Source organism: Tyto alba, unplaced genomic scaffold (genome assembly GCF_018691265.1).
Source record: "Tyto alba isolate M040663 unplaced genomic scaffold, T.alba_DEE_v4.0 Super-Scaffold_23, whole genome shotgun sequence".
Taxonomy (NCBI): Eukaryota; Metazoa; Chordata; class Aves; order Strigiformes; family Tytonidae; genus Tyto; species Tyto alba.
This window is the reverse complement of record NW_024881297.1, coordinates 27729416-27742334: the sequence shown is the minus strand read 5'-3', so window position 1 is coordinate 27742334 and position 12919 is coordinate 27729416. Positions and strand designations below refer to the sequence as shown.

Here is a 12919-nt window from a genome sequence, read left to right as displayed (position 1 = left end):
GGGCACCTTTTCATGTACGGGGGCCGGGGACAGGCCGTTGTAGCCCAAAGGCACACGGGCCCTCGCCGCGCCACCCTTCCGGACCCCTCCCAGTGGGCGCGTCCCCGTGGGCTGTCCCGCGCGTGCAGCGCCGAGCACGTGGGGTCCCAGCACGGCGCAGCCAAGACAGACACGGTCCGGGCGTGTGTCCCGCACGGGCACGGGTGGATGTATATGGGTGTACATAAACGGACGCGTGTGTACAGGTACGGGTGTGCGTACACGCGTGTGCGGACACGCACAGCTGTAGGTGCGGGTGTAGGGCGCGCGCAGGGACACGCGTGCGTGGGTCGGAAGAGCTGAGCCCGGCGGCGCGGGTCCCACGACGGCTCCGTGGTCCGTGGGGCGGCGGCACAGCCGGTAACAGCCGCCGCAGCGCCCGGTGCCGGTGCCGGTGCCTCGCCCCGGGCTGCAAGTCACGGCCCCGGCCGTCCCCCGTGGGTGGGGTCCGTGGGGCGCGCCCCGTCCAGCCCCGCCGGCTCGGCCCGCGGTTCAGGCCGCTCGCAGCCCGGCCCCGCCGGCCGCGGGGGTCCCCGAGGAGCACCGGGGGGACGAGCTGCCGCTCCCCCGCCCCGCCTCCCGCTTCCCCATGAGCCCCACGAAGAAGTCGTGCATGTCCCCTGCGGAGAGACCCGCCGTCAGCGCCGCGGGGCCCGGCTGCGCGGCCGGGACCGGGACCGGGCGGGACTTACGCTTCTGCGGAGCCGAGAGCGCGGGGGGACCTGGAAGAGACCGAAGCGGGTGAGCGGCGGGGGGTCGGGGGGGGGGTGGATAACCGGACGGGCCGACCCCCTTCGCCCTCCCGGGGCTCACCGGCGTCCTCCTCCCGCAGCAGCTGCAGGAACGCGGCGTACACGGCCCCGGGGCTGCCACGGGCTCTCCAGGGCAGCGGCTCCGGGACGGGCATCCCCTGCGGGAGGCGGAACGGCTGAGCGGGAGGGGGATGGGGGGGGCCCGGGGCTGCCCGCCGCTCCCCCCCGCCCCCGGCCGCGCCCCGACGGCTCTACCTGTGCGGGGGGCGCGGGGCCCGGCGGGGCGGCGGCGGGGGGGCGGCGGGCGAGGGCGAGCGGCAGCGCCAGGACGAGCAGTGCTGCCAGCACCGGGCGGCTCCTCATCCTCGGGGGGGTCTGGGGGCGGCGGTCAGCGGCGGAGCAGGGGGGCCCCGGGGCCGCCCCGAGCCAGCGGCCCCTCCGCGGGGTGGCCCGGGACGGGACCGGGACCGGGAGGAGCGCTGGGGAGGGAAAGCAGCGACAAGGGGCGGGGGGGGGGGGGGGAGGGAGCGGCGGGACCCCCGCCCGTGTTTGCAGCCGGAGGAACCGCGCCTCTTCCCAGGGTGGTGGCAGGGGCGGGGGGCAAAGTAAATCCTGCCCCTCTCTCAAGCTGCGGGCTGGCAGCACCCTGGGGAGAGGGCTGCAGCCCAGGGGCTGCCTGACAGGGGTCCTGGGGGGGGCACGTTGTGGGGGCTGTGTCACAGGGGTGCGGGGGGGGGGGGGTGGTGCAGGGGGGACACAGCTCCGCTGTGGGCCCGGGGGTCCCATGCTACCACTCGTGCCCGTGGGGCTGCACTTGTGCCAGACCATGCACACACACATGAGAGCAAGCATGGGCATCCAGAGACCACAAGCACCGGCTTGGACTGTCCTGCACGTACATCCGTGTTTGTGCACACACATGTGTCCCCTGGCATACACACATGTTCCTGGCACATGCACTGGCACATACATGCGTGTCTCCAACACATGTACTGGCACATGCCCATGTGTCCCCTGGCACACACACACTGGCACACACATGTGTCCCCAACACATGCACTGGTGCATGCATGTCCCCTGACACACACACATGCACTGGCACATAAACACGTGTCCCCTGGCACATGCACTGGCACACGCATGCTTGCCAACAGCCAGATTCCAGACCCCGACTTGCTTGCAGAGCCCCCCCTCCCCGAGCCCTACCCCAAATTCAAGTGGCACATTCACCCCCTCTCACCTCCCGGCCCATGCCCTCCCCAGCACCTTCACCACCTTCCGCCTCCTCCCTTCTGCCTTCTCCCAGCCCGAGCTGGGTGAGGATGGGATGCAGCAGCCCCCAAAGAACCCTGGGCCACCCCCAGGGCCGGGGGAGCACAGACCTGCTGAGCCCTCAGGGGTCTCCTGGTGTGGAGTGGGGGGGCAGAGTGACCCTTGATGCTGGCGGCTGTGGAGCAGGAGATGCGGCGAGGTGAGATGCACCGACGGCTCTCCCAGTGCAGGCTCGGCTGGGAGGCGAAGTACTGGGGTGCTGGTTGCTGTGCGGAGTTAAATAAGGGGCTCTGCCCATGGCAGAGCGTGGGTGGGCGAGAGGAGACCTGCCAATGGGGGCCGGGGGGGGGGGGGGCGGCACCCCCACCCCACAGCTTCACGCCCACACAGGCACGGTGTCACCGACAGGCAGCCGTTACACACGCAGAGTCACACCACGACACAAGCGCGCCCACGCAGGCACGCCAGCTCCCCACCGCGCCACAGCACCCCGTGGTAGGGGGCCGGCGCACGGGCGCCGTGCCCACGCAGCCCCCGGTCCCTCCTCGCGCTGCAGGCATGGGGGGACACGCACAGCACGACACAGCTGCCGACACATGTGGGGACACACACGATGGGAGCGGTCCCAAGTGCTGCGCTGGCGCAGCCGCTCTGCAGCCGGGCGCTGGGGGGGGGGGTCTCACGCCACAGCAGGGATCAGCCAGGCTCCCACCATGCACACGCTGTGCACACGCGGTCATCTGCACACACACACACACACACGCACAAAACAGCTCGACTGCATGCACACGTGTGCCCACACACGCTCTATATCACACACCCTGCCCGTCTCCCCCAGCCCAGCCCGGTGCTGCCCATGGGGAGCGCTCCCGACTCAGAGGCCCTGGCAGCCTCAGGTCCAGCCCCACATGGGGCTGCCTTTCCCCAGGCCCCCCCTCCATGACCCAGACAGGGCCAGCACCACCAGCACCAGCCCCCCCGACCCCAGCCCGACTCGGCCTCCTCGGAATCTGGGCTTCATCCTGCATCCCAATCCCCCCATTCCCAGCACCTCCGCCCCAGCCAGGATCTGGGGTATGCAGAGATGGAAGATGGGGGAGGAAAAGTCGGGGGGAAGCGGAGGGGAAGGGGGAACACACGGGCCAACAAGTGAGAGCCAGCGACTTCAGCGCAACAGGCGGCCGTGCCGGCGGCTGCGGCAGCCCCACGGGAGCACGGCCTGGCAGCGGCGGCTCACGTGGCAGCGCAGCCCGGGGCAGGGCAGCATCTGCAGTGCTGGGGACGTTAATTAAATCGGAGCCTGGCCAGAGAACGGCCTAATTAATTAATAACACCTACTTGTGTGGTGCCAAGTGCGACGCAGCCGCGAAGAGCTGCGGTGCCCCGGGCTGCGGCGGGATTGTTTACGGCTTTCGCCCCTCCCCACGCACAGGCGGGAAGGTCCCTGTGCTGGGACATGACACAGCCCACGGTGCAAAGAGGGGGGGAGCCCTTGGAGCTGGGGCACGTCCACGCAGTCAAGTGCCCCCCACGCGCACACACACACACGTGCCCCCCCCACGTGCCCACGCTGCCCAAGTGCCCTGGCACGCGTGCCTGCACATGCCCCCCCCCCCCCCATGCACGACAAACCGCATCGCTGCTCCAGGGCCCACCTGGGAGCTGGTGCTGGTGCTGACGTGACGGGGAGGTGTCAGCTCCTGAGGGTAACGCAGGTGACGTGTGGGGACAGGGAAAAAAAAAAAAAAAAAAAATCCTCTCCAAGAGCTTGATGAGTGCAGGAGAGAAAAGGCGGCGGGGGCTGGGGGGGCTGCCATAGAAGCTGTGCGGGGACCCCAGCTCCTGGGGGCTGCAGGACTGGTGGGGGTCCCGCAGGACCTCGGCTGCAGTGGTGGCACTGGGGCTGTGCGGTGGCTCCTCTCTGTCCCCCTGGTCCCCAAATGTGGCTCCAGCGCCAGAGACGTGGTGCCAGGTCCGGGGAGGGGCTGCTGGTGCAGGGGCGCAGCTGGCGGGGGGAGCACAGTGGGGGGGCCCTGGGCCGGGAGAGACGGAGACAGCCAGTACAGGCAGGCGGGTGCCAAGGACCTCACGTGCCAGCCACCCGCGGCCACCCAGAAATTGCCTCTGCAGCAGAGCGAGCTGCTTTCCCACTTAATGGGAAAAGTGGCCGCAATTTGGGGCCTTTCGAATCACTGCCGAGCCGCAATCAGGCAGCAGGAAAGGCAGGGGGCCGGGGGGGCTCCATCCCCGGGGCTGGGCTCTGCCCCCACCCTGCTCCAGCACCGCGGCACCGTGTCCTGGGGGGCTGGCATGCCCGGGTCCCCCTGCCCCGCCTGTAACGGGGGGCACCCGCCGCGACACCGCCTGGGTACTGACACCACAGCATCTGTTTAATGGGTTTGCAGCAATTCCTGGGTGGTGGAAGGACCTGGTGGGGTGGGGGGGGCGACACAAGGGGGGTGGGCAGGGGTGCCGGGGCGTGGGTGGGGGTCCCGGCAGGGGGTGGGGGTCCCCTCAGTGGACCAGGACCTCCATCTTGTGGCTGCCCCGCTTCTTGCAGATGGGGACGTTGCTGCTCGCCTTGTCCGACTCCACCACGGTGACGGCCACGTTGCCCTTCTGGAAGCGGGTGGAAAACCTGGGGGGGGGAGGTGAGGGCAGGGGGTGGGGTGGGGATACGCCCAGCCCCGCCCCGCCTCCTGCCCAATGAGCTGCCTGGCTGCCTCCAGCTGATGCCCCACCCTGTGAACCCCACCCTTGCAAGCTCCACCCCCACAAGCCTTGCCCTGCCAGCCCCACCCTTGGTAGCCCCGCCCCCCTGCCCCGCCCATACTGGTCGGCGATGTGCAGGGACAGGGCCTGGGCCGTGGCAGCCATCAATGTCTGGTGCAGGCGGGTGACGAGCTCGATGAGGTGGTCGCTGACGAGCAAGAAGTCTCCCTTGGCCCCCCCCGTGGAGGTCTGTGGGGAGGGGGGGGGGTGTCAGTCCTGCTGGGGACCCCCCGACCCCCCAGGGACCCTCTCCCCAGGTACCTCCTTGAGGTGCAGGGCCAGGAAACCGTCAGAGAAGCGGGTGACAGAGACGCTGCGGATGTCGCTGAGGCTGAGCACGGTCTTGGGCTGGGCGGCTTTGGGGTCGGCCAGGACCAAGTGCTCAGTGGTGAGCAGCAGCAGGCGTGGGACTGTCTGTGGGTGGTGGTGGTGGGGGGTGTCAGCGTGGCCCCGTACGCCCTCCCGGGGCAGGGGGTGACGGGGACAGGGAGGGTCTCACCTTGCCGCTGGCTCTGTTCACCTTCCTCACAGTATCTGCCATCACCAGCTTGCCCTTGGCCACAGCATGGAGCTTATGGTACTTGGGGTTCTGCTTCAGCCCCAGGTACTCGCCCCGGAACGGCTGCTGCAGGCTGAGGACAGAAGCTGTCAGACAGCGCTGCCCCGTGCACCCCCCCCTCCTGCCAGCCCCCAGCCCTGGCACCTTTTGGGGTAAAGCGTCTTCTTGTCCTTGAAGAGCTCGCTGGCGCAGAGCTTGGCCTGCAGCAGGGCCCTGCGCTGCGGCGGCAGCTGCTCCCGGTATTTCTTGCACTGCCGAGGGAGGGGGGCGATTCAGTGCCGCCAAAGACCCCTGGCTGGGGCTGGCGCAGAGGGACGCAAAGTCCCAAACGGAGCCCCCCGTTTTCCCCTCCCTGCTCCCACCTTCCAGTGGTAGAAGATGCTCCTCAGCTCCTGGTTGGCATTGGCCAGGAACTTGTACGGCGCGGGGGGCCAGGTCCGGTCCGTCACCGACAGTGGCGGGAGGTTCCTCCCCAGCCCCACCAGGAACTTCTGCACCTGGGGGTGGCAACGCGGTGGGGGGTCAGGAGGGTCCCCGCTCCCGCCCCAGGGGTGGGGGGCTGGGAAGGTGCCGTGCCCCCACTGCCCCCCCCGGCCCCGCTCACCAGCCGCCGGTAGATGAAGTTGGCCAGGCGGGCGCTGGCCTCGGCGCGGAAATACCTCCTGTACGCCCTGCGGACCTGCCGGAGACGGGCCGTCAGCGGCGGGGACGCGGGACCGCGCCACCTCCCTGCTGCCAGCCCCCCGCGGGACACCGGTGTCCCTCCCCCTGTCCCCGTTCGGCCCCGGAGGAGAGGACAGGTACCCCAGCCCGACAGGGTGGGCAAGGAGCCAGGGTGGGCAGACAGACAGACAGCCCTGGACGCAGCGGTGTGGACAGCAGGACAGAGGCAGCGGGCAGGGTGTGCGGCCCTGCGGCGGGGCTGGCCCTGTTACCTGGTACCCTCTCCAGTAAGCAGCGATGGTGGCGGCAGCTGCGTGACGGTGACGCTGCAGCTTCAGCTCCCGGAGGAGCCGGCGAGACTGCAGGGGGTGAGAGCCCGGGGAGCCCGAGGCACGGGGAGACCGACACGGATATGGAGCGAGAGGGAGAGAGGCAGGAGACAGGCGGGAGAGAAGGACAGAAGTTAGGGAGAGGAGATGAGTCTGGTCCCACCGTGGGGCACGCTAAACCCCTGTCCCCCCTGCCATGCACCCTGCACCCCGCTGCCCGCGCTGGGAGACCTGCCGGCCCCGGGGTGCCCAGCTCTCACCTTCCAGCCCCGCGCGTACGCCTGGATGATCAGCGCCGATCGCTTCATCTGCTTGTACTTATTCTTTTGCTGCGGTGGGGAGAGGTGGGGTAAGCCGGGAGGCTTGGGAGAGACAGGGGTCCCTGCACAGGGGTTGAGGGATGGGCAGAGAAAACATGGCCAGGGCCCGCCCTGTTCCTCACCATGTGGCCCCGGAACCAGGCGGAGATGATGATCTGGCTCTTGCGCATCAGCTGGTACTGGGACCGGCACCGCCAGCCCCGAAATATCTTCTGGATGAGGGTGGCAAGCTGGGACACCCGCTCCTGGCGCTGCCTCTCCAGGTCAAAGAGCTGGGGACAGCCAGGACGAGCGCTGGGACACCGAGTGGGGACAGGGACCCGGCCAGGGCATCACCCAGTAGCCCCCAGGATGGGCTCGGGGACACCAGCGGGGAGAGGGGACCCTTGGGGCTGGCACCCGCTCCGGGTCAGGCCCTGCTTCCCCCCGGCTGCCCCGTAGCAGGGTGCCCCCCGCTCCCCCATCCCCAGGGACTCACGGTGCGTGGCGAGCGGATGAAGATCTTGGTGTGGCCGAATGCCAGCTCCTCGGCGGGGAACGCCAGCTCTGCCAGCAGCACCTCGGCACCCTGCCTGCCCCGCGCCGGGAGATGAGGCCGGTCAGTGCCCCGTGGCCACCGGACGCGCCCGTGGCCCGGCCCAGCCCCGTACCTGTCGCTGCCAGCCCAGCGGGGCCAGGTCCGGCGGCTGAGCATCTTGTAGCGCTCCAGGAAGGGGCCGTAGAGCTGGCGGAAGGCGTAGCCCGCCCGCCGCACCCGCACGTTCTCCATCAGGCCCAGGTACCGGACCTGCGCCAGCACCAGCTCCGGCGTGAAGAGCATCGCCGCTTTGGTCTCGTTGGGTTTGATGCACCTGGGGAGGGCAGTGGTGGGCAGGGTGGGGGGTGTGTGTGGTGTCCCGCTGGCACCAGGGCTGGGGTCGGGGCTCCCCCCAGGGCTGGTACCTGATGTAGTTGGGGTTCTTGGAGTAGAGGTTCTTCATCAGCGTCGCCACCGAGGCCTTGAACTGGAAGCCGGCGGTGGGGGGCAGCTTGAGGGAGACCTTCTGGGGGTCTCCCTCGGGGAAGAGGGAGCGCAGCAGCGCGTGCCGGGCGGCCCACATGGCCTGCGAGAGGTCACGGAAGAGCAGGTCGTTGTTCTTCTCGATGAAGCCCGTCACGTTGTAGGTCACCTGGGTGCAGGAGCGGGGTCAGTGCTCGGTGGGGTGCACGGGGGGCCGTGCTCGGGGAGGGAGAGAGCAGGTTACGGTTCAGTGCCTCCATCCCCCTTCCCAGTCCAGCCCCGCAGCTCCCATGCAAAGCTGGGAAATGGGCCCGGGGCTGTGGGTGCCCGCGGCTGCCGGCAGACCTTGCCAGCGTAGTGGTGGATGCGGAAGCATTGCGGTGGCAGGCTGGTGTCCATGACACGCCGGGCGTTCTGTGTCTCCTTGCTCTCGTAGTGCTTGTGGGTGGCAAAGAGCTGGTTCAGCTTGGTGAGGAAGGTGCCCTCGTTGACCACGCCGGGCCGCAGGCACTCCTCGTCCAGCATGGCCAGGATCCCGCACTTGCTCTGCGCCGTGATGGACAGTGTCACCCCAAACCAGCCCTGGCCCCGACCCCACTGAACCGGGGCTGCTCCAGGCTCTGCTCAGCCCAAACTCATGCTGGGTGTGATGAGGGCAGCTGGGACGCCAGCACGGGGGGTGCAACTCACGTTCTCGATCAAGTTGCAGATGATGCTGTTGTCAAAAAACTCCACCGGGGTCCACTGGATGCCCTGGGAGCAGATGGGGGTCAGATGCATAGATCCCCAGACATGGGGCACACAGACTGCCTGGACCCTGCCCCACGGACACCCCCCAGCTGATGTGGGGCAGGAACCGGACGTCCGGCCACGGGGACGGGGATCCTGAATCCCTCCCTGCCTTCCTGCTATTGAATCTGCTCGCGGCGGGGAGCGGGGCGAGGGAGGGACATGCTGCGGAGCTGTCTCCGGCACTTCCCTGTCCCCGGGGGGGCCAAGGCTCCTCGGGGGCTCTGCTCTGACACAGGCAGAGGGGTCGCATCCAGGTTGACCAGAACGGTCTGGGGGTACCTCTCGGACATATTCCTCCTGCTCCTCTTTGAGGGTCATCAAGATGAAGATCTGCTGCAGCTTCTCGTTGCAGTAGTTGATGATGAACTGCTCAAAGCCGTTGTCCTGCAAAGAGAAGGGTCCTGCATGGCAAGTTGTGCCCAAGCCCCTGGCACTGGCCCATGTCCCACCCGCTGCCTCCGGCCCCCCCAGCAGCAGGATGGGGCCGGGTGGGCTCTGCACTTGCTTGGAAGATCTCGAAGCCATAGATGTCCAGGACGCCCATCACCTTCCTCTGCTTGCCTGGCTTCACCTGGGGAGATGGTGGGGTGCTGAGCTGTGTCCTGGTCTGGTGTGGGGTGGGGGACCAGGGCCCCACACAGGATGGGGGGGGGCCAGTGCCTGTCACGCAGGGCGCTCACCTGGATGCTGGTGTTGATGCGGTTCACCAGCCAGTCAAAGAGGCGGCTGTAGATGTTCTTGGCCAGCGCGTCCCGGCCGTAGTAGCCCTGAGGAGAGGGGCGAGGGGCTCATGCTGGCTCCTGGGGGGCTGCTGGGCATCACCCCGGTGGAGGGGATGGTCCCCACTCACCTGGGGGACACTGAGGGTGGTGAGCACGGTCTCGTCCCGCGCCTTCACTGTGCGGGAGCTCAGCGCCCGCTCCAGCATGCCGGGGTCCAGCCCGATCAGCTCGCAGATCTCCTGCAGCTCTGTGCGGGGAGGCAGCGGTGCTGGGGCTGAGCAGGGGACCTGGCAGGGGGGCCCCCACCCGCCCCGAGCCTGTCCCCATCGCTACCCTGCGGCTCGGCGATGCTGCAGGATTCCATCCCGCTGGCCTGGTAGCTGCTGCTCAGCTGCACGTTGCCCAGCTTGAGCACCACGGCCGTCACCTCCAGCAGCGCCGTCACCTCAGCGGGCGAGAAGCCGATGACCCTCATGGCATCCTGGGGACGGGCACGGGCAGCTCAGGGGGATAGGGTCGGCCTCAGGGTGTTTGGGGGGGGCGGGGGGGGGGCTGTTGTGGCTTCCCAGAGTGGCAGTACCTGCATGGCGCGGAAGTTGGCTGCATCATCCACGCCAGGCAGGCTGGAGCTCTCCCGGTTCAGGTAGCCGTAGTGCCGGCAGTCCTGGCGGAGCTTCAGCTGCTCTGGGGGGGAGCAGGCGGCTCAGCCATGCCCCCCCCCAGGCTCCTGGACCCCCCCTGGCCCCTTGTGCTGGGGGGCCTGGACCTACGGAGCAGCTGCGCCGAGCCCCCGGCCAGGAGCTGGTAGAAGATGTGGAAGTTCCTCTCGCCCTTCACGTGCCGGACAATGCGGGATTTCTCCAGCAGGTCTGAGGGCAGGGGTCAGCGTCACTGGGGTGCGTGAGGTGGGACCCCCCCACGATGGGTGATCAGTACTCACAGTTGCTAATGACCCCTCCCAGGGGCTCCCCCTTGAAGTCGAACTCCACGTCCATGTACTTGCCCTGGTGGACAGGGCTGGGGTCAGGGCAGGGGGACCCCATGGGGGGTGGCAGCCCCGCTCCCCATGTCCACATCCCTGTCCTCAGCCATGCCTCCAGCCCCATCGGGGTCTGGCCCCGCTCCCCGCGGGATGTGGCTCCACCACCCCGGCTCCCTGGTCACTCACGAATCGGGAGGAGTTGTCATTGCGGACGGTCTTGGCGTTCCCAAAGGCTGCAGGGGCAGGATGGGGTTACAGCATGGTCCGGGGGGGGCCGTGCCGAGCCCTGGGACGGGCGCAGGGTGGGAGGTGTGGGTGCTTACCCTCCAGCACGGGGTTGGACTGCAGGAGCTGCTCCTTCACCTTGTCCACCTCCTCCCCTTTGCTGCACACAGCCGCCACGTAGGACATCACCAGCTTGCTGGCCTCTGTGAGCGATGGGCCATGGGTGCCAAGGCTGTGCCCACCCGTCCCACGAGCCCCTCGCAGCCCTGAGAGAGTGACCAGCGGCAGCCTTGGCTCTACCTGTCTTGCCAGCCCCACTTTCTCCAGTGATGAGGATGCACTGGTCCCTGTCCCGGTCCCGCAGCGAGCGGTAGGCATCGTCGGCAATGGCGTAGCTGGGGGCAAGGAGGGGTTAGAAGGGGGCTGGAGCAGTGTGGGGGCTTCAGGGAATTCCAAGAGCCCCCGCTGTGGCTGTGGGGCTGCCCCGAGTGGGCTCCCCCAGACCCTGAAGCCTCAGGCTCGCCTGTGGCAGGATCCGGGGGAACTGAGGGCACCGCGGGGCTGCCGGGCTCCCCGTGCTCACATGTGGGGCTTCACAGCGAAGAAGTTGCAGTTGTGGTACTCCTGCACCTTCTCGGGGGTGTAGATGGGCAGGGGCCGGTACGGGTTCACCGAGATCACCACGTTCCCGATGTACGTCTGTGGGTAGGCGGCACGGCGTGGGCGCGGGGCCGGGATGACCCAGCGCAGATCCTGGTGCCCCCCATCCCAGAGCCCAGATCCCGGTCCCCACCCCAGCCCCACTGCCCCCCCAGCTCCCCCCGCCCCTGGCCGGTGCCCACGTAGATGTCGCCGCGGCGGAAGCGTTCTTGCAGGGTGCGGAGCAGCGACTCCTCGGTGAGCGGGTCCAGCAGCACCAGGTCCCCGACCGCCGCGGCATCCAGCAGCGAGTTGGTGGCTTCCATGGCCGGGTGGCTCCGGGGCAGCTGGGGCAGAGCGGAACCGGGGCTGCAGCCATGGACACACAGCCCTTTCCCCAAAACAACCCCCCGAAGTCCTCAGCAGCCCCCGTACCCCTGGTTATCCCCTGCCCTTAGAGGCACCCAGGGGACACCCACCCACTGAGACACGTGGCAAGGCTTGGAGCAGCAGCTGAGCCCAGTGCAGGGCAGGATGCGGCCCTTGGCCAGTGAGATGCAGCTGGGACTTTGGCTGCTCCCTGACACTGCCATGCCCAGCTCCCCAGGCACCGTGCTGGGGCTAGCAGCCCCTGGGGACAGGGGACAAAGCAGTCACACATCCACGATGGCACAGAGGACTCCTTCCTCGGGCACCCTGGCACCCAGGACCCCATACTGGGGATGGGCGCTTGGGAGGGGAAGGCAGGATGCTGGGCTCCTGCCCACCGCTGCGGGGGAAGCGGAGGCCCAGCCAGGAAATACGGACACCTGGATCCTATTCTTGGGGCAGGGACAAATTCAGCCTCCGCTTCCTCCCTCCTTCCTGGCAGGGGGAAGCCAGGGCGGGGAGGGGACAGGCTCAGGGCCAGGGGGACCCAGCTCCCCCCCCCCCCCCCCGGACAGCCCTGCAGCCAGCAGCACCCAAGGGCTCCCACGAGAGACCGTGCTGCTTTCCCCCCACGCCCCACTCATCCCTCACCTGCCTCTTACAGAGCAACCACGTTCCTCGGGGTGACCTTCACCCTCGCTTTACAGCCCGGGTGCAGGGCTGTAAACCCAGCCCCACTTATCAGTGCTCGGGGAAAGATCACGAGCGAGGAGGTGGGGAAGGATGGGGTGAATGGGGTGACGGACGTGGCTCCATCAGGAGCTGCCCCACCAGCAGCAGCCTCTGGAGAAGATGGCAGAGCCTCCCAGGCCTCCCTGAAAGCCTCCCCCTGTGCAGGGCGCCGGCGCCGAGACCCCCATGGTACACCATCGGTATCCCCGTGGGACCCCATGGTAAGCACCCACAGGTGGGAACCAGAGCAAGAACCTCCCCCCCCAGCTCCAGGGCAACCCCAGACTCACTCGAGTTTTCCCCACAGTGCCGGGTCTTGGAGTTTGCCCACCCTGTGGGGTGGAGGCTATAGGGGGGAAAGGGTGCCCCCGGCCAGCCCCAGGGTGTGGGGGGCTCGGGTGCTTCAGGCTGGTGGTTGGGAGCAGGGTGGGGGTCCCACAACTCACCTCCCAGTCGCGGAGCAGCGACTCCTGGTGCGGCTTCAGCCGGGGCTGCCTGGGAGCCCGGTGGGGCTCAGCGCAGGCCAACGCTGGGTGCTGGCCCAGTCCGGCCCACGGAGGGCGGAGGGCTGGAGGGACCTCCCTCAGGGCACCACGCCTGCTCGCAGACAGGGAAACTGAGGCACGAAGCACACCAACCTGCTGGGAAGCTGCCCACCAGCCCCTAAACGTGCCCTGCACCGGGTCCCAGCCTGGCTGGGCTGCGGCAGCGCTCTGCTCCCCGCCCCGGCTGCTCGTAGCAGGAACAAGCGG

The 12919-nt window shown here is 68.6% G+C and overlaps 2 protein-coding genes across 5 annotated transcripts; both read right to left on the bottom strand.

The window, feature by feature from the left end:
• Window positions 1-178: 178 nt before the first annotated feature.
• Window positions 179-2561, bottom strand: TAC3 (tachykinin precursor 3). Of its 3 annotated transcripts, XM_042796865.1 has the most exons (5): window positions 2032-2561; window positions 1047-1166; window positions 853-967; window positions 732-761; window positions 179-659 (listed from the first exon to the last, which is right to left on the bottom strand). In XM_042796865.1, exons 1-5 carry the CDS (start codon window positions 2041-2043, stop codon window positions 532-534), a joined length of 405 nt encoding a protein of 134 aa, XP_042652799.1. In that variant the 5' UTR covers window positions 2044-2561; the 3' UTR covers window positions 179-531. The 3 variants fall into 3 exon arrangements, with proteins under 3 accessions (XP_042652799.1, XP_042652796.1, XP_042652798.1); XM_042796862.1 differs by having other exon boundaries at window positions 179-761; XM_042796864.1 differs by having other exon boundaries at window positions 179-761; window positions 853-949.
• A 1871-nt stretch (window positions 2562-4432) lies between these two features.
• On the bottom strand, window positions 4433-12853 carry MYO1A (myosin IA). Of its 2 annotated transcripts, XM_042796715.1 has the most exons (29): window positions 12614-12853; window positions 11270-11413; window positions 11011-11126; window positions 10728-10822; window positions 10526-10630; window positions 10389-10435; window positions 10161-10224; window positions 9991-10089; window positions 9801-9904; window positions 9554-9701; window positions 9349-9467; window positions 9179-9265; window positions 9004-9069; window positions 8778-8882; window positions 8397-8459; window positions 8052-8252; window positions 7649-7875; window positions 7357-7557; window positions 7185-7278; window positions 6829-6978; window positions 6647-6715; window positions 6330-6416; window positions 5999-6073; window positions 5757-5891; window positions 5539-5645; window positions 5335-5467; window positions 5097-5249; window positions 4897-5024; window positions 4433-4701 (listed from the first exon to the last, which is right to left on the bottom strand). In XM_042796715.1, the coding sequence occupies exons 2-29, from the start codon at window positions 11390-11392 to the stop codon at window positions 4578-4580; spliced, it is 3225 nt and encodes a 1074-aa protein (XP_042652649.1). In that variant the 5' UTR covers window positions 11393-11413; window positions 12614-12853; the 3' UTR covers window positions 4433-4577. The 2 variants fall into 2 exon arrangements, with proteins under 2 accessions (XP_042652649.1, XP_042652650.1); XM_042796716.1 differs by lacking the exon at window positions 6330-6416.
• Between the last annotated feature and the right edge of the window lie 66 nt (window positions 12854-12919).